This window comes from Apus apus, chromosome 9, assembly GCF_020740795.1.
Source record: "Apus apus isolate bApuApu2 chromosome 9, bApuApu2.pri.cur, whole genome shotgun sequence".
In the NCBI taxonomy this organism is placed as follows: domain Eukaryota; kingdom Metazoa; phylum Chordata; class Aves; order Apodiformes; family Apodidae; genus Apus; species Apus apus.
Window position 1 is genome coordinate 15,103,640 of NC_067290.1, and position 27,049 is coordinate 15,130,688.

General features: G+C 55.1%; 2 protein-coding genes across 2 annotated transcripts; both read left to right on the top strand.

Annotated features, from left to right (window-relative positions):
* The first annotated feature begins 963 nt into the window (after window positions 1-963).
* Window positions 964-5,618, top strand: CAMKV (CaM kinase like vesicle associated). Its single transcript, XM_051627877.1, has 11 exons — window positions 964-1,043; window positions 2,286-2,394; window positions 3,591-3,722; window positions 3,813-3,887; window positions 3,969-4,107; window positions 4,187-4,307; window positions 4,579-4,654; window positions 4,735-4,871; window positions 4,951-5,029; window positions 5,110-5,197; window positions 5,361-5,618. The coding sequence occupies exons 2-11, from the start codon at window positions 2,300-2,302 to the stop codon at window positions 5,616-5,618; spliced, it is 1,200 nt and encodes a 399-aa protein (XP_051483837.1). The 5' UTR covers window positions 964-1,043; window positions 2,286-2,299.
* Window positions 5,619-6,479: 861 nt separating this feature from the next.
* TRAIP (TRAF interacting protein) lies at window positions 6,480-26,365 on the top strand. Its single transcript, XM_051627878.1, is given in 18 exon segments — window positions 6,480-6,577; window positions 7,136-7,215; window positions 7,593-7,647; window positions 7,649-7,766; window positions 7,769-7,846; window positions 9,073-9,156; window positions 13,170-13,209; window positions 15,801-15,928; window positions 18,644-18,738; window positions 19,344-19,457; window positions 20,375-20,462; window positions 21,946-22,035; window positions 22,249-22,337; window positions 23,093-23,248; window positions 23,449-23,497; window positions 24,038-24,163; window positions 24,693-24,743; window positions 25,580-26,365. Coding segments are annotated over 18 exon segments (1,668 nt in total). The 3' UTR covers window positions 25,709-26,365.
* The last annotated feature ends 684 nt before the right edge of the window (window positions 26,366-27,049 follow it).

Sequence of the window (27,049 nt, forward strand, 5' to 3'; positions counted from 1 at the left end):
GGATGGCAGTGGGATTCCCCCCCCCCCCCCATGGACACGTCCAGGGTGGCTGCAGGTGAAAGCAGGACCAGAGATGGGGTGCAGGACGGTGGCACCCCACACCATGGGGCAGACCCGGGGTTCAGGGGTCTAGGGGGACTGAGGGGACCCCGCTGGGGAGGGATGCGCGGCTGCGTCATCCCTCCGTGCCATCCGCACCCAGCCACCCACTTCTCTGCTATTGTCTTACACCCGCTGTTGCTTCTGCTCCCAAATTAGATGCTTTGGGGAGGGGGGGGGTTGGCTGCATGCGGGTGTCAGTGCAGCACCCAGGCCCCCACCCAACCCAGCACCACCAGGAGGGAGCGCTCACCCCTTTGTCCACCCCTTGCCTGGGTGCCCCTGCCACACCAAGGAGGTTTTCACCCGTGGGGCACAGGTGCTGGTCCTGATGTGGGTCTCAGTGCCCACAAGCCTGCCTTGTGGAGTATCCCAGGTGTGCTGGGCCCCCCCCCGAACCAGCCCAGGGCAGAGGAGAGTGCTGGTGCTCAGCATTGGCAGAATGGGTCCCTGCTAAACCAACGGGAACTAATTTTATGAGCTCAGATTAGCTGAGGGCTTGCAGAGACAGCAATAAAATCCCAATGTATCATCCCACCCGGGTCCCCTTCCTGGCTAATCCTGGCATCATGCTGCCAGTTCTGGCAGCCTTCCCACCTGCCCACAGGCCAGCCCCGGCCCTGCTGGCCCACGGCACTGAGCCCACCGCCACGCCAGTGCCTGCCAGGACAGCACTGGCACCCCTTGGCAGGGCATGGTGGCACAGCAGAGCTGGCATCGCATGGTGTGAGGTTGTAGGGATGAGCCGAGCATGGGCTGGAAAGCCTCACCTGGTCTGCAACACGGGGAAAAGTGTCCTGTGGGTGCTCTGCTTCTCTTCCAGGAGCAAGTGCACCCTGAGCGGGACGGGGACAGGTGGTCTTTCCTGGAAGGAGGGTGCCCAGGTGTCACGCAAGCTGAGGGCACCCATCTTGCAGGCATTGCTTGGGCAGACACAGAGGCAGGTTAGCCCTGAGGCATGGAGGCAGGAAGGAGCATCCCCCCATTCCTCAGCTCACCATACCCATGTCCCACCCCAATTTGGGGTCAATCACCCCAGGGAGCATTTAGGTGCATACCCTGGGTGCTGCAGGCTGGACCACGCTCCCCTCAGGGCCCGTGTGGTGGGGGGGGGGGGCCGGGCACCCGCAGGTGGGTCAGGTGCTGCCCGTCCCTGCCCCCTCCAAAGGATGTGCCGCTTTCCGCATCTCCAGCTCCCATTGCCATAGCAACAGGCTCGGTGCTTGGGTACCCGCCATGCCGGCTCCTGCATCCCGCACTCCCATCCTGCCCGCTGCCCTTGCCACCGAGCCCAGGTGCTGCTGGCACAGCGAGGCCGGCACGGCGCAGCGCGGTGTTTCAGGAGCTGTAGCAGTGGGTGATGGGTGAACTCCAGCATCGTGTCAGCATCCTGGGGCAGGGTCCTGCTCAGGCCCAACCAAGAGGGTTGGGGGGACCCAGGGAACCCTTTCTCCTTCTGAGCCATCAGAAAATCATCTCAGTTGAAACTTTTTCCTCTGCAGGGTGGGGAACAGAAAAAAAACAGAAATACTTCATGGGGTCAGTTTTTGGCTGGGAAGCTTCTGAGCAGGGTTCAGTTTCAAAGGGTTCCCAGCAGGAAAGGAGAAAAATGGGATTATTCCTAAAGCAGCAGAGAAGCTGGTGTGTGCTGGGGCCAGTGTCCTGCCTGCTGCCGGCAGCAGGAGGGCAGGCACTGCTGAACTGTGTGCCCACCTGCCTGCGGCTTGTAAGGAATGGGGAGCTGAGGCTGGTGTAACTTGCTGCACATGTGATGGTGAGTGCAAGTGCTCTGCTGGGGGAAGCCCTGCCTATAGAAATGTCACCATAGGGCAAAACTGGGCTAAGGAAGGGAAAGGGGTCCATTCACCTCTGCTTGCCTCCCCGGTGGGTGCTCTATGCTAGCCCTGGCTACTTAATGAATCATTAATGATCCACAAATGAAGGCCGGAGGAGTCAGTTTGTGGCTGCCCTGGGTGGCCTGAGCCTGGGCAGAACATCTGGACACCACAGCAATGGTTGCACGTTGGTGTGGCTGGGCATGTGGTGGCTTGCAGCAGCCAGGGAGCAATAGCAGCCGCTGTGCTTCGTCAGGTCTTACATTAATTAGCGCGGCTCAGGGGGGGTTGGTGTGGCTCCAGGGGGGCTGGTGGTGCCAGGGTGCTCATGGCCTCTCCCTGCCCTGCCAGCACCGGGCTCTGCGATGCCGTTTGGCTGCGTGACGCTGGGAGACAAGAAAGATTATAACCAGCCGTCCGAGGTGACCGACAGATATGACCTGGGCCAGGTCATCAAAACGTGAGTTGGTCCCTCCCCGGCACTGGGGGTGTCCCGGGGACCCCAACCACTGGGTGCCCCAGGCTGAGTGGGACGGTGCTGCCCACAGGGGATTTCAGGGTACCGGTCCCTGGCTGGGACAGGCAGGGTGTATTTTGGGGTGTCTGTCCCCTCATTAATCTCCATGGCTGGTACGTGGGGGGATTCACTGCCAGCTCTGACGAGGGCAGTGAGGTTTTGGCTGCAGCCAGGCAGCTCCCCATATCCCTCCCTCCTCCCTGCCAAGATCTGCAGGAATTGCAGCAATTCCACACGATCCCAGCTCGCCCGAGCACTTCAGGAAGAAGCAGGGCTCTGCTCCAGCAAAGGAAAGGGCAGATGTAATGGGTGGGGGGGACAGCAGAACGCTGCTGCTTCCCCCCAACTTTTCTTGCCATGCTGGGGGACCCATTAGGAAGTGCTCCACAAAGGCAGCCCTCAGCCCCAGTGAGAGCAGTTTGACCCCGTAACACCTGCCAGAAATTTTTCCATCAGCCACCAAAAGACAGGGGCTGCTTGGCTGTGGGTCTCACCTGGTAGGGTGACGCTGGCACCTTTTTGGGTGCTCTCAGAGCTTCAGTCCATCCTCCCAGAAGCCTGTTCCAAACCCCATGGGTCCCAGCTCCCCTGCACCCGGGACAATGGCCACCAGGATTTTGGCATGGCTGGGGCAGGGGTGGGGTTTGAAAAGCCAAAGGCTTTGTTGGAGTGGTGCTGAGTGCCCCCTGCGAGCTCCCCTGCGGCTCCTGCTGGGCCGATGGGCAGGAGCACCATGAATAATAGAACAGAAATATTGCAGCATCCCCTGGCAACTGGCACCTTTTCCCTTCTTTCTTCCCGACCGTGGTGCTCGCATCCATGTCAGGAAGTGCTGCTGTTCCACCTCAGCATGAGAGGCTTCACAGGGGGTCCCACCCCAGCTCCCATGGGGAGGGGGCTTTTAAATCAGCAGATACTTCCCCTTCCCTATCAATTTGTTTATTCCATATCAATTCCTTCTCTCTGCCTGTTTCTGCTCCCCCCCCGACTCTGGAGGGGTTTTTAGCCAGTTTCCTTCCACCCTTGCGGCATCTCCTCTTGCTGCTGAGATGGGAGGATGTTGGTGGGTCTGGGGACCACCTGAGTGTCCCAAGCTCAGCAGTCCCCTGCGGGGGTGATGGCTGTGGGCACCCTTCCAGGGAGGAGTTCTGCGAAATCTTCCGGGCCAAGGAGAAGACAACGGGGAAGCTGTACACCTGCAAGAAGTTTCTGAAGCGGGATGGGCGGAAAGTGCGGAAGGCGGCCAAAAATGAGATCATCATCCTCAAAATGTGGGTGCTGGGGCTGGGGGGACTCCCATGCCACCAGGCAAAGCAGGGAGCCCCTGCTCACCCCCCCCCCCCTCCCGCATCTCTCTGCAGGGTGAAGCACCCCAATATCCTGCAGCTGGTGGATGTCTACATCACCCGCAAGGAGTATTTCATCTTCCTGGAGCTGTAAGTTAGGGGGGCATGGGGGAGGTCTGGCTGGGGGTGTCCCTGCTGGGGGCGGGGTCTCGGCAGAGCTGCTGTCGGCAGGGCCACCGGCCGGGAGGTCTTCGACTGGATCCTGGACCAGGGTTACTACTCGGAGAAGGACACCAGCAACGTCATCCGGCAGGTGCTGGAGGCTGTCGCCTACCTGCACTCACTCAAAATTGTCCACAGGAATCTCAAGGTGGGTTGTGGGGAGGTTGGAGCACCCATGGGTGCTGGTATGCCCCCCGTCCCGGTGCTCATGGCCCCTGTTCCGGCAGCTGGAGAACCTGGTGTACTATAACCGCCTGAAGAACTCCAAGATTGTCATCAGTGACTTCCACCTGGCCAAGCTGGAGAACGGGCTCATCAAGGAACCCTGCGGCACCCCGGAGTACCTGGGTGGGTGAGAGCCAGCTGGGCAGGCACAGGGCACCCCCTGCTGGGCTCCAAGCATGTCCCTAATGTCCCCTGCCAACCTGCCAGTCCTGGGGGCTCCCATCAGGTCCTTCCTCATGGTCATGGGTGCTCCTGGCAGGTCTCTCCTGCTCCCCATTACCCCAGGGCTGATCCTGGGTGCTCCCGGTGGGTCCCTCCTGCTCCCCATCACCATGGGGGTGAGGGGCTAGGGGTTGAGGACCCTGAGGCAGGGTAGTTCTCCTGTCCCTTGCAGCTCCAGAGGTGGTGGGGCGGCAGCGGTATGGGCGGCCGGTGGACTGCTGGGCCATCGGTGTCATCATGTACATCCTGTGAGTGTGGGATGAGGGTCGGGGTGGCTATGGGGGCCAGGGGCTAGGGGCAAGGCTGAGCCCCCTGTTGTCTTCCCCAGCCTTTCTGGGAACCCCCCCTTCTATGAGGAGACAGATGAGGAAGACTATGAGAACCATGACAAGAATCTCTTCCGCAAAATCCTGGCTGGGGACTATGAGTTTGACCCACCATACTGGGATGACATCTCGCAGGCAGGTGAGTCCCACTCCAGAGGAGATGCACGGGGTCTCATATTGTCCCCCCTGGTGCTGACTTCCCCCCCCCATGTCCCCAGCCAAGGAGCTGGTGACGCGCCTGATGGAGGTGGAGCAGGACCAGCGGATCACGGCGGAAGAGGCCATCTCCCACGAGTGGTGAGGGGTCGTGGGGGTGGGCAGGGTACCGGGGTGGGGGGGAGGCTGGGGGTGCCACTCACTCCTCCTCACCTCCCCAGGATCTCTGGCAATGCCGCCTCTGACAAGAACATCAAGGATGGTGTCTGCGCCCAGATTGAGAAGAACTTCGCTCGGGCCAAGTGGAAGGTGGGTGTGGGGGGGACCCGTGCCTCAGTTTCCCCTCTCAGCTGAGCGTAGCTCGGGGCTGTCAGCCTCGGGCGCGGTGGGCTGCGAGCCTGCAAGCCCCCAGCAGAGGGGCCCAGGGGCGGGCAGTGCCCGCACCCCACGGTCTCCCGCCTCTGCCCCGCAGAAAGCCGTGCGAGTGACCACGCTCATGAAACGCCTGCGGGCGCCTGAGCAGACAGAGACGGCTTCGGCCCCGGCCACCACCGCTGCCACCACCGCTGCCACCGCCGCCACGGAAACGGCGGCCCCCGCGGACTCCAGCCCGCCGCCCGCAGCCGCGCAGCCCCCGGCCCCCGCCACGCCGCCCGCCACCACGTGTAACGGGGACGGGGCTGCTACCGATGACACCGCCACCGAGTCTCCCGGCGAGCAGACCGGCTGAGCGGCCCCCGCACCCCCTGTACATACCCCCGGCATGGCCCCCCCCGCCCCTGCCTGCGCCCCTTTTCTACGTGCCCCGTTGGAGAGCCGGCCGCGGGGCAGAGCCCTGCATGGAGCCCGTCCTCCCGGCCCCCTGCCCCCCCGGCGGCGCTGCCGCTCGGTCCGTCCGTCCCGCCCCTCCGCTCTCTCAGTCTGTCCCCCGCTGCCGTCCCCCTCCCCCGGGGATGCCCAGAGATACGGGGCCGCGCCCCACTCCCCCTCCACCCCCCCCCCCCCGGCCGCCCACCCCGCCGGGCTTGGGGCGGTTGCGCGGGTCCTCCCGGGACGCGCGTGCACGTGCGGGGCCGCGGGTGGGATGGAAGGGGGGGCGGAGCACCGGGCACCCCTGCTCCATCCCGGGGCTCTAGGGCGTGGGGGTTGCAGGGTGCACCGGGACCCCTTTCCTGGGGGGAACCACCCGGCCCCCCACGCGTCGTGTCTGGAGGATCCCGAATGCCCCGGCCCCGCCGCCCTCCCCGCAGCCGCATGCCTGCAGGGTCGGCTCTGCCCGCGGCCGCCGCCGCCGCCCCCCCCGCGCTGTATCTCTGGCAAATAAAGACCCCGCTGAGGACACACTGGGACAGCACCAGCGCCGCCTGCCCTGTGTCTCTGTGGGGCCGGTGCCCGCGCCCGGTGCCCGCGCCCGGCGGCTCCGCAGCTCCCGGGGCGCGAGGCCCCGCCCCCCGGCCCCGCCCCCGGGCGGGGCGCGCCCCGGCGTCCTGAGGTCACTTCCGCGCCGGGCCGGAAGTGGCGGGAGCGCGGCCGGATTTGAACCGCCCGTTGCCGCGCGCGGCCCCGGCCCCGGGCCCCCCCCCCCCCCGCCATGCCCATCCGCGCCTACTGCACCATCTGCTCCGACTTCTTCGACAACGAGCGGGACGTGGCGGCCGTGCCCTGCGGACACACCTTCCACTGCGCGTGGTGAGCGCCCGGCGGGCCCGGGCCCTGCGCGGCGCCCGTGCGGCTGCGGGGTCCCAGGGACGGGCGAGGCGGGGCCCTGTCCCCTCCCCGCCTCCCTCCCCTCCGCCTCCCTCCCCCGACGCCCCCGTTCCCTCCCCGGTGGCCCCCAGGCCCCGGGTGTGTGTCCCGCCGCCAGGCCCTGCTCCCCTCTCAGGGGCTCCGAGTCCCCGCCGTGCCCTCCTCGCTCGGGCCCGTTGCCGAGGCCCTGGCAGCCGCCGCGCTCTGCTTTGCAGGCGTTTCTCGGAGCTCCTCGGCGTTGCTGTCGCTCCTCTGCCTGCGGCCCCGCTTCCCCGGGAGGGCCGGTGCCAGCAGATGGCTCCTACACAGGGTGTTTATCTGGAAGGAGCCGCGTTAGATTAGAAGTGAAGCCTCCCAGGCGATTTCATGCTTTTGCTGGAACTGTTTTGTGAGTGTTTGTGTTGGAAGGAAATGGTTCTTCTGAGGAAATAAACTCGGCGTGTGTGGGAAGGGGGCCGGCAGCTGCTGTTCTGGCTAACTAACCTGGGGGGGAACTGGCAGGTGCCACAGCCGTTTAGCCAGCAGCAGCGCCCGGGCTCACTTCGCCTCCAGCTACCGACAGAGGAGGAAGAGCTTCCAGAGTAACCTGCCAGCTCCGGCTTGCTGCCTTGCTCCAAAAATAAACTGTTCTGAGCCTGGCGTGATGGCTCGGTTGCAGGATGCATTAGTAGCTTTCCTGTGGAGCCCCACAGGTTTGCATTCATCCCCTCACAGAGCAGAGACCAGCCCGGTCTCCCCGCAGCGTGTCCGGGGGCACCGGCGCCTTTCAGAGCTGGTCAGACTGGGCTCTCATGTCCTGCTGTGGCAGCTCTTGTGCTGCTCTGCCTGTGCATCCCTTCACTCCTGCCATGCTGCAGTTGTTCAAACAGCCTCTCCCAGGGAGATCTGAGCTCTCTAAAGACTCTGCCCTGGTAAAGATAAGCTGGTGTGCTAAATTCAGCTGGGAATTGTCTTGGAGGCGAAGGTAGCGTGCGCGTGCTGGAATGCGGCGTTCCCGTTAGCTGCACCTCTGGGTAGGATTTGTGGATTTCTATTCTTAATTTCTAAGGAGTGGTATCCTGCTGTCCCCTGGTGAGCTGGGGGGTGGCCCCTGGGAGCAGCGCTCCTGGGTTTTAAGGATTCACTGTATGTTTTCTTTTCTTTTCCTTCCTCAGTCTCATCCAGTGGTTTGACACAGCACCAAGCCGGACTTGTCCGCAGTGCAGAATCCAGGTAAAGCCATCACATCTGTACACATCTGTGCTATGGCACAATGCTCTGCTTGGCAGCACTGAGGAGCCATGGTCTGCACCAGTGGTGAGGCCAGGACAAGGTTCATAGAGAGAACTTTCTCTCCCCCAAAATGTCTCCCCAAAGGCCTCAAGGGTGAAATCCCATGAGCCAGCCTTCTGATCAGAAGGAGTGGTGTGAGGATGCCCTGCTGCTGGCCACACTTCAGCTTCTCTAGGAAGGGTCATTGGGTTTTCATGGCTGAGTATTGGCATAATGGTGGCAAGGGCTGGAAGGAGTTAATCGGGACATCTGAATTGTGTTTCTGGAGTACCCTTCTGCTTCCCTTCAGGTCAGCAGCCCATTTTGCTGGTCTTTATATGGAATACCTGTTTGGCAGCCCTCAGCCCTTCCTTGAGGAAAGCAAAGGCTGGGGAGGGAAGGAAGGATGTGCTTGTCTTTGGAGATGGGAAGCCAAGGCTTGGGGATCCAGTGGCTTAATTGAGACCTGAACTTCTCTGAAGCTTGTGTCACTGGCCTTGAAGCCCCCAGCAGATGGGGGCTGCAGGAGAAGCTGCCTCATGCTCAGATGTGGATCTTTAGCCAGCTGCAGCTTGGGCTTGTTCTGTGTTTGTGCTGCTTTCCTTCTTTCAAGGTCTTGGCCCTTGTTCCTTCCCTGACTTGTTGATTCCCTCTGTTCTTCACTGCCTCTTACATCTCTGGGTTACCATGGAGTTATCGCGAAATAACATCTTCTGTAGCAGTAACTATGCAATTAGCTGGTGTCATGACTGTATATAATACTTAAAACACAAAGCTGTAACTGCATGGGGGAGGTGTGGAGAGCTATCAAATTCAATTACAGCACCTTCTGCCTGCAGAAAGCAGCACGTACTTCTGTCTTAGGATCTGGCACTGTGTTAGCTCAGCGTCAGCTGCTTGGGCCTTGGCTGCCAGAGAACAGGCTGCACTTGGTTCAGAAATGTCTGAGTCTTCCTGCTGCAGCTCAGGAGTTTGGTTGTGGTCTTACTCCCAAAACTGAGGGGGAGGTCTGCTGCTTTTCTGAGGATCCAAAGCAGAGCCTCGTAGCTGATGGTGTTGAGCACATGACCTGACTTGTCTTTCATGGCCTTGTCACAACATGGTATCTTCTCCTCCTCCACCTGTCTTCCGTATCCGTTGTGTTTCCATAGCTGTGCCCATCACCCTCTTCTGTCTTCTGTGTTTAGGTCAGCAAAAGACACATCATCAGTAAGCTGTTTTTTGATGTTGCCCCAGAGGAGCAGACAGCACCAGATGCAGAGACTTTGCAGGTAATGTAACTGGGTGGTTCATCCATTGTGTTCTGCTCCAGTATCTTGAAGAGCGGCCTGGGCTGCTTGTCCTCTGCCAACTGCTGCTTCTTGTGGTGGTGCTTGCTGTGCTGGGCTCGTGTTTCAGACCTGGAGTGTCTCCTGCCTGTCTCTGTTCTGCCTCTGGGCCCTGGCCCAGTCTTGGCTTGGTTGTCAGAAAGTCTCCATGCTGTGGGTTGGAATTCCCCCTGACCAAATCTCCTGTGGTGACTCCTCCTGATTCAGCACCAAATAAATATCCAGCTACTGCTTCTCACTAAGGTCTCAAAGCCTTTAGGGTGAGGCTACAGAGCTTTTCCAAAAGGCGGGAGAGAAGGAAATTCCCACATGCAGTGAACTGCTGCAGGTGTCTGTGGCTCAGCTGCATGTGAGCCCTGCTAACCCCTCTGGAAAGGAGGGGCTGTTGGAGGAAGTGCCACCTCCTTCCTTCTCTGCAGGTAGGTTTGTTTGTGTGAGGAAGCAGGGGCAGGGTGGTCATAAAGTTGTGCTTTCCCAAGAGAATTTAGGAGAGGGACTGCCTGAAGGTGCCCCAGCAGTGATGGACAGTGGTGAGGCTGGGGCCCTGGTGGGGGGGTCCTGGCTAGAGCTGGGCTGCTGGGTGGTGTTCGCCCAGTGCCACCTTTAGGTGTGGACAACTAGGGGTAAGAGGAGAGGACACAGAGAGGCTGTTCCATAGTCTTCTTAGTTTAGTGTGGCTGAAACACGGCTCCTTATGTCTTGGAGTTATCTGTTCCAAGAAAAGTCATAGGTTGACCTTGGTATAACGGGACGCTTGTACCCTCTTGTGTTTAGGATCAGCATGTGCAGCAATTACCATAATTAGCAGTTGCCATGGCAATGCTTTATGTATATCATATGCTTTTAAAATCAAGCCAGCCAGACTCATGCCTGTGGCAGCACCACTCATGAAGGAGCTGAAGGCCAGAGCCTGTGCTGGGGAAGTGAAAAGCCCCCTCTGGGCCCTTGGAGCCACGTGCCCCAGAAGCAGCGTTTTGGCTTGGGGCAGATAAACATGCCTTGAGTGCACATCCAGATCTGTGCTCACAAGTGTAAATAGAGGAGTGACTCAGAACTGGGCTGGCTGGAGAAAATTGCCCTAGAAAGGATTTTTGTTCCCTCTCCCCCCTGCCCCAGGAGCTCGGGTGGGTTCCTGCAGCCTTCCCCTCCTTCATCCCCTCATTGTTGAAGAGCTGCTCCCTTGCTTGAGGGCAGGACTGGAGCCACTCTTGCTCAACAAGCTTGATGGTACCTCATCCTGCAGGGTTCCTTGTGTGGCTGTCAGAGCAACATCCAGGCCTGAGTGTGCAGGCACTGAGGGCACTATCTAACAGGAAAACCAAATATTTTCTGTGTAGATTCATATAGTTAATTTGTATGGGCGTTTGCCGCCCTGTGCTCTGATTCAGGTTTACTGCTGGGCTGATGCTGGTTTGTCACCAGTTCCATGCTCTGTGCTGCCTTGTTTCTGGAGGACATGGAGTGCCTTGGGAACATGGGTGACCATTGTGGGTGGGATTTAATGTCCAGCTAGATTGGAGTTTTGTCTGCAATGGGGTACCTGCTTTTGGCCTAGGTGGGAGTTCAACAAGGAAGGCACATGGTGGACTGTCCTTGGGCTCTTTAGAAGCTGAGAAAATGATTGGCAACTTCCTGGGCCTGAAGTGATTTCACCTGGAAGAGCCCCACATCCAGGGATTGTTGCCATCCAGTGCCTGTTCCTCCAACAGCCTGGGCACAGAGCAGCACTTGACTGTAATCAACAGGAGCTGTGTCTGTGCAGCCTGCAGATGTCCTGAAATGAATATTTGGCCTCCTGCCATGAAAAGGTTGGCCTGGAGTGAGGGAGAGTGCTTCAGTGAGAAAGCTGTTTGTTGTCCTGGGGAGACAAGCTTGGGGTGCTGTTCTGAGAACAAGTCTTACACTCCCAGTTAAAAGTGGTTGGAATAGCTCCCTCATAATCTGAAACATATTCCTATTGTTGCAGAATTCTCCAAATTGTCTTTGGTGGTGTTCTTCACTCTTGCTTCTGCTCTGAAATGTGTATGATCAAAGGAGTGCTGGGGCTGCTCTGCTTCCCACCACCAGGCATCAGTTTCAGCTGAAACATGGGAGGGAATTGGTTCCCTGGAGCAGCTGCAGACCACGGGCTGAATGCTGCAATGTGTCCAGGCATTTCTGGGTGCCGAGTCTGGGTTTATCTTGCATTGCTCTTAAGGATGGTCCTCAGTGATCAGGGCAGTCTCCATGTTGCTGTTCCCAAAACAGGAAAAGTGAGTTTTGGGAGTAACACCATGGTAAAGCTGTCTGGAACCTGACATTTCCAGTCACTTGTGATCTGAGGAGCTAAGAGCCTATCTTCCAAAGGAGACTAGGAGCCTTCAGCTTGTTCAGCTTGGCAGAAAGGAGTCAGAAGGAGGAGGATTCCTGCCTGTAAACCTGCTGGGGGGGGTAGGAACCTGAGAGGAGAGCTGTCTGTGTGTGGTCAGAATAAACTCCTTGATCTTGGGAAAATGGTCCTGTAACTCAGGCTGGCAGTGAGAGGAGGGCTTCTGTCAGAGGACTGAAAACTGGGAGCAGCTTTCAGGTGCAGTGGTGGAGGATGGGGGATTTCAGATTAAGTTGATGAATGAGGTAATGTTACATAGCTGCCTGCAGAGTAGCCTGGGATTTCTTTGCTATCATGCTAATTAGCACATCTTGTGAGCTCACTAATCGTTCCTAATAGGACTCTGAGGAAGCTACTTCAGAATAGTTCCTGCAGCAGAGTTAATACCATGTCAGCCCTCCAGCTGTTGTCCCCCTGGGGGCAAATCCAAGTCAAGTCTAGGCTTTGCACTTAGTCCCCTCTGCTCACTAGGCTTTACATTCCACCTTCTCTTTCCTGTCTTTATTGTCACCAGCAGAGCTTTGCTCTGGTCCCCTCAGATCCATGGTCACTGGTGCTGCTATTCTCAGCTTAGATTTGCATGTAGCATTCTGGGTTGCACAGATTTGTGTGCTTTGCCTCAGCTCTGTGTTGGCATTTTACTGTGGTTTTATTCCACTGCAGTTCCTGCCTGACTTGTTCTGTGCTCTCTGCAGTTCTCTAACACAGCTTTTGAAGTCATCTCCTGTCGTCTCTCTCCTGTATATATTTTGTTCACTTTTTTTTTTTAAATATGTGTATTATATATAGATAGCTTCTCTGTGTAACCTCTCTACATTTCCTTTGGCTATTTGCCAGTGCTTATAAGGCAAATCACTTTGTTATCTAGAATTTAAACCACGGGCATTTGCTTCTTCTTGCTGATCCTTAGTGAAGGCATTAGAGACACTTGATCTCCCCCAGACCCTTGTGGCACCCAGGAGACGCTGCACGACCTCACTTTGGTGTAGACTGGTTGATCTGTGATCTGTTTATGGCCATTTGACTGAGCTGTTAGCTCATATCAGCATCCTGAACTGCAGTGACCTCAGTGTCCATCAGAATGCTGGCTGGTGCATTTTGATTATGTGCTTGGTTACCTTTTCAGATGCTTGGATGTCCTACTGTTTCTCACCTGCAACTGATTAAAGTTGACTTTGGTTCAAAGCAACTGTCAATCCAGTGAGTCTGGCAACATCTCTGCCTTATTGCCTTGTTTAGGTAAAATGTTATAAAAATTGTTCCAGTCTGATTTCCTGTGTTTCCTTGAGAGCCTTCCAAAATTATTCAGCTAAAACAAGATGACTGACAGTGTGAGAAACACAGGTTGACAAGGCTAAGACAAAACTGGGATATTCTCTTCTCCCCCTGAAGCATGCCAGTTGGAGGTGCTCTTTGCGTTCTCCATGATGTAGTTGCTGGGAATTTGGTGCTTGCTGTTCTTGTGTTCCCTCCTTAGCACCTGGTCTGTGCAGATGTCCTGCTCAGACACCTCTTGGATCCTTTTAAGATCTGGTGAAAGCTCCTCTGCAGGGCATTTCCTAATGGGGTTTTCTATGTTGTGTTTCAGAATGAACTGGACGAGGTGAAGGCTCAGCTCTCCATGAAAGGTGAGTTCCAGCTGCCTGTGGGGGATCAGTAGCCTGGGCTGTATCTGCTGGGTGCTTTGTCCAGGCCTGAGGAACCCCTGTGCAGAGCCCAGCCTGTTCTGAGGCCAGAGCGCAGCCTGCAAACTCTGTTGCTGGAGCAGCTTCTTCAGAGCTTTTTCCAAAGCAAGCTACCTAAAGCTGTACAAAGCCTGTGTGACAGAGCCAGAGTCCACAGCCTGGCCCACCTCTGCTGTAACAGGGGAGCTCTCTGCAAATCTAGAGACGTACATGCAGATTTTTGCCTCTCTTCCTAATCACAAGCTACAAAAGTGCAGCACAGCTATATCTGCTTTCAGTCAGCCTGCTTCAAAGCTCTTGGTTTGCTCACTGAGAAACTCACAGCTGTATGTGGTGAGGGCTTGTTCCTTCTAAGAGATGAGGGAGGTAAAAGTGGTGCCCAAGCAGCAGTGGGAAGGCTCTGGATTTGTTTGGCTGTTGCAGTGTCACATGTGTTGCGCGAAGAGCAGACGGAGTTCAGCGTGTGAGTTCCCATCCTTCCCATCTTTAATTTTAGAGGATGTTTGAGGGAGGCAGGAAAAGCAAAAGCCTTGGAGACTTGTCGATGGGTTTTAAGCATCATCTGTAGGCAGCCTGTCATCAGAACATGAGTCATGAGCAGCGCAAGGAAAATGTCAGTCTGAGTGACAGAAATCCAAAGACACACTAGCAGAAGTGGAGGGGGGGAATCTTTAAAGAATGCTGGGGGCTCACCCACGCCCCGGGAGCCGTCTTTCCTGCCTGCACGAGACAGGCATGAATAGCCAGGAGACTGAGGATTCAGTCCTTAGCCTGAGAGCAGAACTGGATGGTCTGCATGTCTCTATTCTGAGGCCTGTTCTCTTGCCAGCTCAGTTGAGTTTAGTGAGTTGGTAGAGAGCCAGATCTGCTGAGGAAGGTGGCTGGGATTCTTGCTAGGATGTTATCCAAGAAAAACTGCTCCAAGGCCTGCTCATCTTCTCGGCTTCTGGTGAGTAGAGGTTGGATTTGACATTCCCTGTCCCGTTCTCTGTTCGTATTGGAAATGAGAAGCTCCTTCCCACCTCCTGCCTCCTTTGCTGTGGGCACTCTGCTCTCTGGTGGTTCTTGTGTATAAATTCTTCATGTAAAGATGTGCTCTGTGCTGCATGCTGTAGAGGAGCTGTGTAATTGTCAGTCTTTGCTCAGCTTGCAGATGGCTCGAGAGGTGCGGAGCTCAGAGCAGACCCAGCAGGCTCTGTGGGAGGTGCTCTGAATGAGTTGAAAACTCATTCCTGCAGCATGGGGAGGTTTGACTCCTGCCATCTGCTTCTGGGCAACTGGGAGCGGAGGAGGGGGAAGCCCTAACTCTTTTGGTGGATGTGGAGTCCCTGCAAATGCAGGGGAGCATCTCCAGGCTGTGCTGCCTCTGGTGAGGAAGGGTTATTCAGATCAATGGAGAAAAAATGCTTTACTTGGAAAGAAATTTGTTTCCTTAGCCACTTGTGTGCTTCTGCTGGAATATGTTGTTCTCTTCTTCCCCAGTTCCACATGGCTCTTTTACTGTCTGATTGAGCAGTGAAGCTGCACTGCAGGTCATGCTTCCATGGGACATGGTGGCACAATGTAAATCTGCATTGTTTGGATAGAGAAACAGCTGTTTGGAAAGGCACTGACTGGCTCTCCTCTATCATCAGGCTGGAGCCATGGAAGTCTTTAGCAAAGACAGAGGATGCTGAGTTGAAGAGTTTACCCTGCTTTTCAGTAGGATTAGATGGAAAGGTTGCTGCTTTCCCTCGTGGCCCAACTGCCTCAACCTTTCCCATGATGCTGTCTGTTCCCTGTTTACAGCTGTCAGCTCCTGATGGTGTTTGTTGCTTTGTGAGCTGTTCCTCCCTTGTCTCAACAAAACACATTGAAATCCAGCATTGTTTTCCACCACCTTCTCTCTGATGGTCATGAGGCACGTTCTTTGTTCCTGGATTGCCTGAGTGGGGAGGAACAGGTTTTGTGACTTGCAAAAAGGGGCTGCTCTGGGGAATCCACTCAAGCTGTCATGTGTCCTGCAAAGGCCTAGTGTCTAGCAGAGCTCTGCTTCCCTGCTTCTTGCCTTTCTTTGTTGGTGCTGTGGCAAGGGTAGGTTCAGCAGTGTGGTGACACAGGAGCATGGTGGATCACTGCACACAGCTGCCCCACTTGTAAGGCTCCATTGGGAAGAGGATGGGCTGGGGGCTCTGCTCTCCAGCACTGGGACAGCTTGATGTCACTCAAGAACAGTTTTCCTTGTGCAATCCTGGCTGTGAGAACATGCAAGAGTTAAGATGCAGCAGCTTAGTGCTAGCAGGGCTGGCACTAGGAAGCTATTAAAGGGAACTTGTTATCTTTAGTAAAGAAAATCTTGAAGCCTGCTGGCACTGGGAGAAGCAATTGCTCAGCACAGACCCTGGTGCAGACAGCACTTAGGGAAATGAGTGGCCAACTCTGAGCAGCCTGGAGCCTGAGACTGCACATGGCATCTGTCTGTTGTGCTCCTGCTGCTGTGGGGCAGCTGCAGTCTGGGTGAACAGGCCATGACCTTTCTCTTTTTTTCTCCCCAGAGAAAGAAAAGCGGGAATGCCAGGCCATTGTGGATGGGCTGAGGGACACTCTGGATGTGCGCAATGCCACAATAGAGTCGCTTCAAAAAGTGCTGGGAGAGACAGAGGTGCTGTGCTCCTCTCTCAAGGTACCTTTCCCGTCCCCAGGAGGACTTCAGCACTAACCATTGTGCAGTCGGTGTTAGTTTTGTTGAAGATGTCTGCAGACTCTACTCATGATGTGATTGTGTTGGTTGAATTTTGGATCTAGTGCCTGGAGACTCCTGTCTCCTTAGTCTCTGGATGACAGCAGGGCAGTGCAGCTGAATTTCCACAGTGGGTTTGTTCAAACAAAGCCAGGTCTGGAGGTCCCTAGTGCACACCACCGGGAGGTGAGTCAGAGGCATCAAAGTCAGATGGGAGGCTTGTGTACAAGTGGCTTTGTGTTCAGAGCAGAGGTGGCCAGTGTGAGGGAGAGATGCCAGCCCAGCCTGGGGGACACTGGCTGAGCCTTGCTAAGGAGGTGGCAGTGCTGATGGTAAAGGTAGCAGTGTGAACAGAGAGAGGGAACTGGCCCCAGTGCCCATTGCTGAGACACCGACTCCCTGCAGAGGAATGTTCTTCTGAAATGGGTTTAGGCCAGGTGGGATTCAAGGAAAATTAGTTTCTTAATTTCACTAGAGGAGAAATCAAACTGAAATATATGGAGGAGGAGTTGCAAGCTTCAGTTGAGTGGGATTTGATCCAGCTAACTCTCCTGTCTCCATTTGGTTGCCAGGGCTTTCCTTAGGTTAGTAATGTGAAGTCCAGGGATCAAATATTCCTGTTGTGTTTCTGCGTGCTGTGACTCAGTGTGTAGTCATGTACTGTGCATAAACAGCAAGTGGAAGAGAGTAAGAGCAGGAGCTGCTTTGTTGGGATGACTTGTAGTGAGCAGAATGACTTTGCCTTGGAGCTGGGCTGGGCAATCTCTGCTGTGTGATGATGACGTGTCTGTCACCAGAAGATGGGGCTTGGACAGCCGGGGTTGGGAGCTGCAGGCTGAAAGGCAGGGTAGTGGTCACTTGCACTTTCCAAGATCTCTGCCCCTTGGAGTGCAGATCTGACACAATAGCCTAAACTGCATCATGTTTCTGGACCTGCAAGGCCAAGTAGCCCAGGGAGAGCTTGTAGATGAGTTGTGGGGTCATCTTGCTGTATGTCACCTGCAGCTGGGCTCTTCCTCAGAGGAAAGTCTGGGAAGCCTGCTTGACACTAGCAGTGTGGTGCTATCACAGGGCAGAGGGAATTAATGCCAAACAGGCCTTGCTGTGAGCCAGCACTACTGATTTTGTCTGACTATGGAATTATATCCAATCTGCTTGGGTGTGAAGGCAGCCTGGGTCTGTGCCATGCCAGAGATGCTCCTGGGATCCCAGCTGTAGCAGTGGCAGGACACTTCTGATGCTCCCTACTCCTGCAGAAACAATTACAGCAGCGGAAGCTGGTGCTTGCTGCTCAACTGTGCTGCTTCTGTGCTTGGCTTTCCTGCCTGGCACCTCAGGAGGAGGCTCTGTTGTTCTCTCGCCTGTTGCAAAACCTTCTGTATATGTTTAAGTCTTTCTAATGAAAGCTGGGCAGGGCAGAAGGATTAGGGACCTGGAGATATCTTTTCTGTGGTATACACGGCTTCCCAGCTGAATGCCAAGCACTGTCTTATACTGCATCATTAAAGATTAAAGCACTGAACTTCTGCAGTGAAAATACAGGCTTAACCAGCAGTGACGCAGGTCAAGCCCACAGGCTGTGAACCCTTCCTGTTTTCTGCTAGCAGCTAGTTGCTGCTGAACCTTTGTGTGAGAGTTTGCTGTCCTTCCAGCCTGTCTGAGGCTGGGGAGTCTGCTCCAACCTGGCACAAAACACTGCTTTGGAGATCTGACGTGGAGGGAGCTCAGGTCAGGAAGAGTCAAAGATGGGCTTTGCTTAAGCCAGAGCAACACATGAGCCTGCAGTGCTGACCCTCTGCAGAGTCCCAGTGGTTTCACAGCTGTTTGTTTTTTTTTCTGTGGCAGGAAGCAGCTAAAATCCTTTAACTTCTGCGTGGCAGGGAGCTTTCCAAGAGGTTGGTCTTTGGCCAGGCCTCTCCTGGCATCAGCAGTGTGCTGAAACCAGGCCCAGAACCTTTTGAAGTTGCTTTGCAAGGTCCCCAGGCACACACGAGCCCAGACACCACAGCCACATCCAGGCGGTGCTAATTCAAGGCAGCTTTCCTCTGTTCCCTGCCAGACTGCAGAGCTGTGCGATTTCAGCTCAGCTGAGGTTCTCGGTTGCTGCTGCCTCTGCTGGAGAGCCTGGGGAGGTGGTGGCTGTGATCGGCTTCAGCTTCTCCAGGCAGGTGAGAGAAGTGCCCAGTGGGTGCCTGGTTTGGCTGATATCTCCCAGAAGAGACCCATGGGCATTCCTGAGTGTGCTTGAAGCAGCTGATGGCAAGGAGAGCTGGACGGCTTAAGCAAAGGGATCAGCTGTGCACAGAGGAGAAATCAATAGCCAGGTTTGCTTGCCGTGGACTCCCTTGCTTTTGAAAAACTAATAGTGGTTATGGACAGGGTACTACACAACCCTATGAGCAGAAATGGAGGCTGAGACAGTTTCTGCACCAGACTTATCTTGTGATGAGCACAGAGACCCTGCTGCACTCGCCAGGAGCTGAGCGAGAGGTGCAGCGGGAGGGAGCCGAGCTCTCCCTAACCCTGGGCTGCTGAGGTGCTGATGGCATTAAGAGCCAATGTACCCTCCCAGCTGCCTGCAGTGCGCATAAGCCAGGATATTTCTCTAACAATCCCTGGAGCCTTCCTAACGGTCTGTGTGTGCTTGCTTCTCTGCAGAAGCAGATGAAATTCCTGGAGCAGCAGCAGGAGGATAACAGGAGTTCAAAGGAGGAAGCCCGTCGTCTGCGGAACAAGCTGAAAACCATGGAGCGGTGAGATCCTGGGCCTTGCAGGCTGGGCTGTGTGCCTCTCCCCTTCTCAGAGAGGGAGGAAGGGGTCCAGCTGTGCTGCTGCAACATCCACCTCCACAGGCAGGGTTGTCTTATCCTGTAAGGTTGGAAACTGCAGCATGAGCAGGCCTGCCCTTGCCTGTCCATGCGCTTGTCCCTGCTATGTCTCTAGACAGCTGCTCTTTAGACAGCAGCACGGCATGGTACTTTGTGCACCCTGGCCTCATCTCTAGTGCTTCAAGTTGTGGCTACATGCCATTCCTGCTATCAGGGGACACTGAGGCAGAATCTCAGCCCAAGAACACTCAACCACAGGGCTATGTGGCCCAAGAGCTGGGCCATCAGCCCTGTGTGCAGTACGTGTGTACAACTGCCCGTTCTCTAGTCTGTCCACTTGGTGCTACTCATCCATAGCAAAAAGCCCTGCTTGTGGTGGGGCAGTTGTCTCTCTTCCCCTGTGACACCCAGAGTGTATGCAGCAGGAGCTGAGCCTGCACCAGCTCCCTAGGGGGGATCAGGGCTTCAGTCTGTTTCCTAGCTCTGCTTGTGATTCATGAGCTCAGGGTACTTTATCTTTTTTTGTGCAGGATTGAGCTGTTGCTTCAGAGCCAGCGCCCCGAAGTGGAGGAGATGATCAGAGAGATGGGAGTTGGGCAGGCAGCAGTAGAACAGCTTGCCATCTACTGTGTCTCCCTGAAAAAGTAGGTGTTGCAGGCCTGGCACGGCCAGCTCGTGCTGTCCTGGGTGTGCCCAGGGGGAACCTTCTGAGTCCCAGCAGGCACACAGGCTCTGTGGGGCTCTTGCTGCTTGTTTGGGCCTCCAGTGGGTTTTGACTGACAGATCCTGGGGACCTAGATTGGAGCCTGTCACACTGAACTGTTCCTGCTGTCACTGTAGTAACATGTGTGTCACCATGGGAACGGGCTCCAGAGTTGTCAGTGCTCCTATGAGGAGATGATGATTATTCCCTCCATGCTCCTCTCGTGCTCAGGGGGGAATGAGTGGATGAGGGGCTGCAGGTTGTACCCTCTGCTCCCTCTGTCCAGCTGTGGCCTTGGGCACTCTCTGGCAAGGCAAATCCTCACTGCTGCCCTCCCGTAGCTGGAAATCCATCTGGTCCTGCTGGGCAAAACCATGGCTTCTTTGGGGCCCTTCTGATGGCAGCTGAATAATTGCAGCTTTGATACGGAGCTGTAATGAGGCAAGTGTCCCTGTGGTGTAATTGGGAATGAATGTGCACAGCCAATAGTCTGAAGTCTCTGAAAAGTCATTTAAAGCAAAGTCCTCTATTTGCTGCCAGCATGGAGGCTGCTCTGTTGTCTGTCTGTCTTTTCCCCTGGCTGTGTCTATTCTGCTGGTGAAATCTGTTCAGGCCCTGTTCTCAGGCATGGGATCCCATGCAGGTTTTTTCTCCCCTGTGGTGCAGGGGTATGTTTGATGTGCTGTTTGGTCAGTGTTGATAGATTCAGCTCTGTTCCCTAAGGGGCTTTGTGTCTCCTGGGTTTTTTTCTGGTGGCTCTGCAGTTGCAGACCTTCACATTAAGCATCTTGGCTCATCTCTGAGAAGTTCTAGCTTATTCCTCTCACAAACAGCACGACTTTTCTGGTCTCTATGCAGGGAATATGAAACCTTGAAGGAGGCTCGGAAGATCTCTAGTGAGATGACAGAGAAGCTGAAGAAGGAGCTGTTTTTGGTCAATAACAAGGTAAAGGAAGGATGAGAGGTCAAGGTGACATGTGGTCTGTAGATCCTTGTCAATAACTGTGGCCCAAGCCCTCAGCAGTGGCCCCCTCCCACACTGAACACTACGTGAGTAGATTGGGTGGTGTGGCAGTGTCAGGCTGGGATTTTTGGGTCAGGGTGTGATGTTGTGGTGAGTGAGCAGCTCCAAGGCTGTTTTCAGGAGTGCAGTCTCTGGGGACACTAGTGGGGCAACACATGCAGAGCCAGCTGCAGTTTGGCAGCAACCTGGACTAGAAGACAGCAACACACAGGGACTTTACTGCTTTCACTGGGCTCTGGAAGCAGAACTGCCTTCATCCTGCCACGTGGCCAAGTGTGAGCTAGCTCAGCTGCCAGCCTCTTGCTGTTGCAGAATCGGGCCTCTGGGAAAGGTGGGAAGGGGTTTGGAGCCAACACCAGTCAAGCAGGGCTTAGCCCTGGCTTGGCACAACCACAGTCACACCCAGCCTTATCCCTTCATCTGACTGAACTCGGCCAGGACTCCTGTGTGGTGCTGGGCCTGGGCAGGAGAAGTCCCCAAGTTGTGGTGAGGACATGCAGGTGGCTCTGGTGCAGAGCTTGCAGCTGCTGATACACCTCTGCTGCAGGGCTTCTCCTCCAGGTCTTGCTAGGCTTTGTTAGCTTGGGTTAGGAATTGCTTTCCATTGGTTCTGGAAGCAGGTCCTCGTGAAAGTGTGTGCACAGATGTTTCCTGGGACATGCCTGTCCAAGCTCACATTCTGGGAGACTGTGGGTGGGTTTGGCCTAACCATAGCTTTTGTGGTCCCCTGGAATGGAGAAGGAGATTCTGAGATCCCTGAGGTGCTCCCCAAGGAAGCTAACGCCCTCATGAGGTGCTGTTATTGGAATGGAGCTGCTTCTGGCTGAGTCCATGCCAAGCTGCAGTCACCAGCTTGGGTCAGGAGGATGCGAGTCAGTGCGCTGGGCTGATGCGGAGCTGACTGTACGGTCACTCTGTGGGCTGGCCCAGACCCCTGGACCCACAGAAGTCTCTGATGTGGTACCAGGCCATGCTTCCCTGTTGAATCAGGCTTGTCCCTGTCCCGGTACTGCTGATGCACAACTATCACCCACTCTGTGGTTCATAATTCCTGGGCTTTGGTTCATCTGAAGTCCCACAGGAATTCAGAATGCAACCACCAAGTGTTGCAGAAAGGAGAAGCTGTCACCACCAGGCATAAATGCTCGGGAGGGGCTTTAGGACGGTTTGTGCTGGGCAAGCAGCTCTGGAGATCCCTCTGCAGGCAGCTTAAGGAACTGGGCAGGCAATGCATCGGAGCTTTCAGCTGTTCGGGTGCAGGAGAGGTTGGTGAGAGGCTGCCTTGGGGAAACCAAACTCTGAAATGGGGGAAAGCAGCGGGTGTCACAGAACGTGCCTCTCCTGGGGGACCTGCGGCCTCCCCTGCTAACTGGTGCTCTGCTGTTTGGGGGCCTTTATTCTGCAGCTACAGAAAACAGTTTCAGAGTTGGAGAAGACAAAGGAGGAATTAAAAAGCACCCAGAAGGATCTGAAGAATGCAGACAAGGAGATCTTGGTGAGAATTACCTTTTCTCAGGTGCAGGAACTGGCAGCTGGCCACGGCTTGCAGCTGCAAAGCCAGGAGTTATGCTGGCTTTTGCTCAGTGACTGGATTACCCAGCCCACCTTACTTTTGTCTGCCCCACATCTGAGCTCCACCTTTATGGGAAAAGAGGTGAAGTATCTGCTACTAAATCTTTCCTTATTTCACTGTCTACTTTCCCTCCAGAGTTTGAAGAAGAAGATAGACATCCTGCGGGATACCCTGAAAGTCCCATCTGTAACCAGAGAGACACTCAGTCGACTAGTCTTAGAAAGGTGAGTGAAGTGCACCCTCAGGTACAGGCCAAGAACAGTGATGGTGGGTCCAAAGAAAGAGCTGACAGTTGAACTAGCTGGGGAAGCAGGAATGTGCTGGCCTGGCAGGCATTGCAGAAGCACAGTCATCTTGCTCCTTGTATCCTGTTTTCTGTTCTGTTTTCTTTGTTTTTCTTGTTGCTGGCAAGGTGGTGTTTGGTTTACCTGGAAGAAGCGTGTTTTGCAGGGTTTGTGTCAGGATGGGACAGAAGAGCAGACTGGGTTTTGACAAATGCTTTGTCGCTATGTCCTGCCAGGGAAATATCCCTAAAGCTGCTCTTCTGGTTACCTCAGAGTTGGCCTTCCAGTGAGGATGGCCTGGTGCATGGGGACCAGAGATCTTAGCCAGACAGAGGAACCTAGCCTGAAAAATGGCTTATTTTACGTTTTTATCAAGGCATTTTGTTTGAGGAGCCTGGGCTGCTACCCCAGTAGAGCAAACTGGGTTGTATACATGGAGCAGCAGTGTGCCAGTGTCTCTTTTGAGCCCGGGGTGCTACTCTTATAGCACAGACCACTTGAGAGGCAACAGTAGTTCAGGATATTGACTCTGGGATTGGGATTGTCCTTTCAGTGACTTGAAAGCAGAAGAGGGCTCTGATCCTGATCCCACTGCTGCCCTCCAGCTCAATAGCTGGCGTGCAGCTCTGTCTTCCTCTCATGATGGGTGGCAGGCGGTGGCCTCCTGGTGGCTGACACTGTGCATGGCCTTGCAGCCCTGCTCCCGTGGACCTGCAGCACCCGAAGCTGCACCGCCCGGCCGACAGCGATGAGATCAATCTAGATGCCACGTTTGATGTGGACACCCCTGAACATCCACCCTGCAAATCTCTCCTCAGCCCTGCAAAAAGGCGGAAGGTGGAAAAAAAGCCGTGAGTTTTCCCTCCTCATTCTGCTTCTGAAGGAGATCAAAGTTTTGCTTCTTTGGAAGTTGCTGTGTGAGATCAGATGGCTCTATAGCTGCCTGATGTTGTGCTGCAAGTTTCGTCATCATCTGCTTGGCCTTGTCTGTCCTTGCCAGCTCCACTTGAACAATAAATCTCTGCTGATTTGCTCCTTGGGCTTCTTACAGGCCTCCTGTGGTAAATCTGGCGAAGAAAGTTCTGAAGGAAACAGTGGAGGTAAAAGGACTAATCTTGAGTTTTTGCACCATCTCTTTGATTCTGCTGTTAATGAGCTTGGGATAAAGGACCCATTTTCTCCATGCAGGAGATGCTGTGACCATAGACCAGCCCATCTATAGAACCACATAGTACATGCTTCAAAGTGTTTTGCTTCACAGTCTCCTAGGAACACTGTATTGTTGCCTCAGGCCTCCTGGAATTGGGCAGGAGAGGGAGGGTGGGGACACACGTGCCTCTTGCTGATTATCCTGTGTCACATGTGCTTGGCAAACACGCTGTGGGGCTGACCATAAGGGTTGTGGGGTCACTGAAAAGAGGCTGTTCTCCCAGCCTTGCTGGATGCGATGTCTTGCCTCCCAGGAGCTGCTCCACAGGAGCTCCAGTGGGAGGTTTGAAGCTGCTGTTCTTTGGCCTGACGTGGTGTAGCAGTAGCTACTACCCTAAATACCTGTCTGTGTTATTAGTGCTCCCTGCATGTGGACTAAATTCAGCAGATCATGCTGGTTAAAGGGCTTTTCTTGTTATTTTGTGGGACAGAACTGGGCAGATGATCTGGAGGATGATGCTCTCAAAGGACTCTTTCCAGCGTTCATCAGGAACTCTGTTCTCTCCAAGAAGCCATCTTCGGGGAGCTTGCTGGGTCCCCACAAAAACATGGGCACTGTAAGTAGGACTGCTCATCTGGTGAGCCTGTTGAGGGCTGGCACTGCACTCCTCTGTCCTGAAGTGACCCTGCAGGAGAAAGGGAATCGGGCTTTCACCTTGCCACATACAGTGTGTGGAACATAAATCTTGGAGCGTGACCTGGCTACTTCCCAGTTCTGCAGAGCTCTAGGGATGACAGATGCTCATTCCCTTCCTGGCAGTAGATTAAATGGCCCTTCATGTCCCATTCCTCCACTTCCTTGGAGCTTTGGGTGTTTTTCTCATATTCCTCAGACCCAAGGGTATTAGTAAAGTTGGGGTATCTTGGGCACTTTCTGAAACAAGCCAAGCCTTCCAAGCAGCAGGATTTTGTCACTGAAACTGTCTTTTTCCAAAGGTGAGGGCTGAACACAAGTGCTGTCTCCAGGTTCTTGTGACCCCTCCCTAGAACTGTGGCCTGCAAGGCTTCCCCTTCCCCATTACCAACACGAGGAGAGGTAGCCAAGGTTCTGCTGCTGCTCCAGGCTCATTTCTTTCTCTCTCCTAGGTGAGGATGGGCTACAATGGCTTGGGAGGTAGAACAAAGTTCATACAGCCTGTATCCTTTCCTGCAGCTCATGTGGCAGCAGTGATACTATGGGGACCTCATCTCTGTTCCTCCTCTTCAGTCTCAGCCATCTTGGTGAGTCCTGTCCCCCAGCCAGAAAAAGGCTGGGATCCTCAATGAACCATCAGGCTTTTCTCTCTAACTCGGAGCAGGTCTGAGTTCAGCAAAGGTATCAAGGACCTGAACTTGCCAAGAGCATTATCAGGCTCATCCAGAGCAGTGATATCAACTAGAAATCACAATTTTCAGGGGCTGCCTGTGCCCTGAGCAGCACCAGAGTGCAGCCTCCTCCTGGATGTGTGCCCACCAGCCTGTGCAGCCAAAGCCTTTGTCATGACCTGCTGGGAAGCCTTGGAGTGCTGCTTCTCTGGCCTTGCTGGCAGGGTGGAGTAACCCAAAGGCAGGGAGATGCTTGAGCAAGTCTCTGGGGCCAGCTGTGCCCATGCTGCCAGCCTGATGTGGGTATGGCCTGTACCTGCCCCTCAGTGCTGCGGGGTGTCTTCTGTGTCTCTGAAGGGCATGGGAGTTAAAAGGGACTTGCTGCTCAAAGGGCTTTTCTCTTGGGGTTGCTCTCCTCCCCTGCACTACATCCTGGCTTTGCCACGCAGGGCAGATCTCGAAGCTCCAATGGATGTGCTTAAACACAGTTGTGTGTGCAAGGGGATAGCACAGACATGGGAAGCATTCCTTGACTCACGGGGAGTTCTTTGGGTGCACATGGATGGCTGGGCCCCCGGCCTGTGGTTCAGGCTGCTCTGCAGCAGATATTGGATCACTGGTGTTTGGGGACCTTGGTCTGTACTTTCCTTGACAATTTTTACCTTCAGACCAACCTGACAGAGATCCGTCCCTTAGCAGTGAGGCGCAAGAAGAAGAACATCTCCAGGCCAGCATCTGCAGCTCCCTCCACATCTTCCAGCAGCAGCCAAGCCCGGCTGGACGGTTTCCTGCAGTGAGACCCCTGCCCTCCCTGGGGAGCAGTGGGGCAGGGTGGCTGCAGGGCACAGTCCCTTGCCTAGAGCCTGGCACCAAGCTGGGCAGCCACTGCAGGGGGCTGTTTGCAAAGCACTGATGCTGCCATGGGGGTGAGACCAGCTGTCCTGGAGAGAATCCTGGCCTTGCAGCAAGCTGACAGGAGACCAAAACTCCGGCTATGCTTGGACTGATCTACTCCCCTCCTTTTACCCTTCCTTTCTCCTATTTTCATACAGAATAAAAAGGGTTTCTCATCTTCCAGCCTACTCAGAGCTCTGCAGTTGCTGCTGGGCTTTCTGACATTGGGTAGGACTGCATTTCTTGGATGCAGCTGCAAGGCAGAGAATGTGGGCAGGATGTCTGGGAGATCAGGCTGGAGCAAGAGTGGGGAGGAGGGACCTGGACCAGCTCTATACCTGGTGTAAATAGCTCCAAGACAGTTTCCTGGAGGAAGGTGTGTGCAGGGCAGACCAGTGCTGGCCAGCATTGCTGCAGGGGGTGTGTGTCCATCACCCAGTTAATCACCTTCCCTCTTGCAGCCCTGTGTGGGTTGGGCAGACCCACAGACAAGCCTGGGGGATGTCCTGCCATGCCCTGGTTTGGGCCATGGTGTCCCCTGCATTTCTGCAGACTTGGCACTGAAGTAGCTGACCTGGGGAGGAGGGTGTTGGGGTGACCCCCTGCCCTGCTTGGGAATTGGGGGGTTGGTGTTGCTGATGTGACCTCTGTTTTTGGCACGTGTTGTGAAACTCATTAGTATGAATTTCTATTTTTGTAAGAATTTGTAGATGTTTTTGTTCCTTTGAAGCTGGTTTCCCTGCTGCTTTGAGGGTTTGGAGAGGCCTGAAATACTGGAGAATGGCTCCAGGGGAGGTTAGGGAGGCTGATGGGCCTGAACCTGTCTGAGGTTCCTCAGCTGGAGACATGGGGCAGGAGCTCCCATCTTGCCTCATGGCTGTGGTGAGGTTGCTCAGAGAAGACTTGGAGATGCCTCACTACACCACTCAGCTTTACAAATCAAATATTCCCTGTTTCCCGCTGCTTGCCCTGAAGCCTCAGTTCCTGGGCTGGCTAAAGATGTGTCTTTGGGGAATAAACCAGACTGCTGTGTGCATTGGTAGCACAACTGGCTCCCGAGTGCTTTCCTCTGTTGCAGCCTTGATGCAGAGCGTGGGGTGATGGATGTGCCTGACCCTCATGAAACCTTTGGTGTCACCTCTGAGGAGATGGGCTGTGCGGGGGGGGGGGTGCCCATCCCTGGGGCAGTGAGCAGGGCCAACACCTGCCAAACAGGAGCTGGCTCTTGCCCACATCACTTGGGG